The sequence below is a fragment of the Dipodomys ordii genome, unplaced genomic scaffold (genome assembly GCF_000151885.1).
Source record: "Dipodomys ordii isolate 6190 unplaced genomic scaffold, Dord_2.0 Scaffold161, whole genome shotgun sequence".
Lineage (NCBI taxonomy): Eukaryota > Metazoa > Chordata > Mammalia > Rodentia > Heteromyidae > Dipodomys > Dipodomys ordii.
In genome coordinates, this window is record NW_012267377.1 from 1147140 (window position 1) to 1148388 (window position 1249).

The 1249-nt window shown below is 40.0% G+C and overlaps 1 protein-coding gene across 1 annotated transcript in view; it reads left to right on the forward strand.

Annotated features, from left to right (window-relative positions):
- The window catches only part of Rala (v-ral simian leukemia viral oncogene homolog A (ras related)), a 52543-nt gene extending 51480 nt beyond the window's left edge, over window positions 1–1063 (forward strand). Inside the window, exon 5 of the mRNA XM_013033020.1 lies at window positions 460–1063. Within this exon, the coding sequence (XP_012888474.1) occupies window positions 460–582 (123 nt within the window). The 3' untranslated portion in view covers window positions 583–1063. The remainder of the gene's footprint in view (window positions 1–459) is intronic.
- Window positions 1064–1249: the final 186 nt, after the last annotated feature.

A 1249-nucleotide genomic window follows, 5' to 3' on the forward strand; every position in this document is an offset into this window, starting at 1 on the left:
CCCTCAGCTCTTCAGCTCAAGGCTAGCACTCTACCACTTGAGCCACAGCGCCACTTCTGGGTTTTTTCTTTTTGCTTATGTGGTGCTGAGGAATCGAACCCAGGGCCTCAGGCATTCAAGGCAAGTGCTCTACCACTGAGCCACCTTCCCAGCCTCTAAAAGTTTTTTAATGAGTCTGGGGAAAACAAATGGCCAAACGCAATAGCTATTTATTTCTCACAGTTGTTATTAAATAGGACGTAATGAAGTATATACTAGGAGCTCAGAGCTTGCTTTCCTGCTTTCTGTTCCCTGCTGCCCAACTAGAAGTCTTTGGGTGAGGCAGCGGGATGTTGCTCAATGCGCATTCCTGCCTGGTGTGTGAGGGCCTGAACCACTGAGCCCCCACAGTTTACTGCTGTGGTTTTCACTTCATACTGTCTGCCTGCTGTATTTACCCAACTTTTAACTTCTTTCTAGGTATTTTTTGATTTAATGAGGGAAATTCGAGCCAGAAAGATGGAAGACAGCAAAGAAAAGAACGGAAAAAAGAAGAGGAAAAGTTTAGCCAAGAGAATCAGAGAAAGATGCTGCATTTTATAATCAAAGCCCAAACTTCTTTCTTATCTTGACCATACTAATAAATATAATTTATAAGCATTGCCATTTGAAGGCTCAATTGACTGAAATTACTTTAACATTTTGGAAATTGTTATGTATCACTAAAAGCATGAATTGGAACTGCACTGAAAGTCAAATTCACTTAAAAAAGAAATTAATGTGGCTTCACCAAGAAGCAGAGTTCAACTCCTTTCATAATTGCCTCCATTTCTCACAGTCCTGAATGTAGCGGGAGCTTGTTTCTTGGCAGTCCTTCTGTCTTGAACTGTTAAATAAAGAGGTGAGATGGGGTGGGGGCCGGGAGGAAAGGCCAGTTGCTTGAGTGTTTATGATAAAGCCTAAATTTTATATCATTTAAAAATGTCTTGGTCTTCTGCTGCCTTGATAAATGACAATTGTGAATATGATAGTTGAACTGTCACTTTTAAAACCATTGTTATGCAAAATATAGAGGAAAAAGTTACTGGCATGGTTATTGCATATTGTTAAACTGAGAGTTAATTCATCTGTGAGTCTGCATTAATTACCTGGTGATTAACTGAGAAAAAAATGGTATGAACTTGTAAGCAAAGGTTTTTGAATATGCCTTAATTTAGAAACTGAAAACAACCCATTGCATCTGTGTGTGTGTGGGCCACTGCTTGCCCGG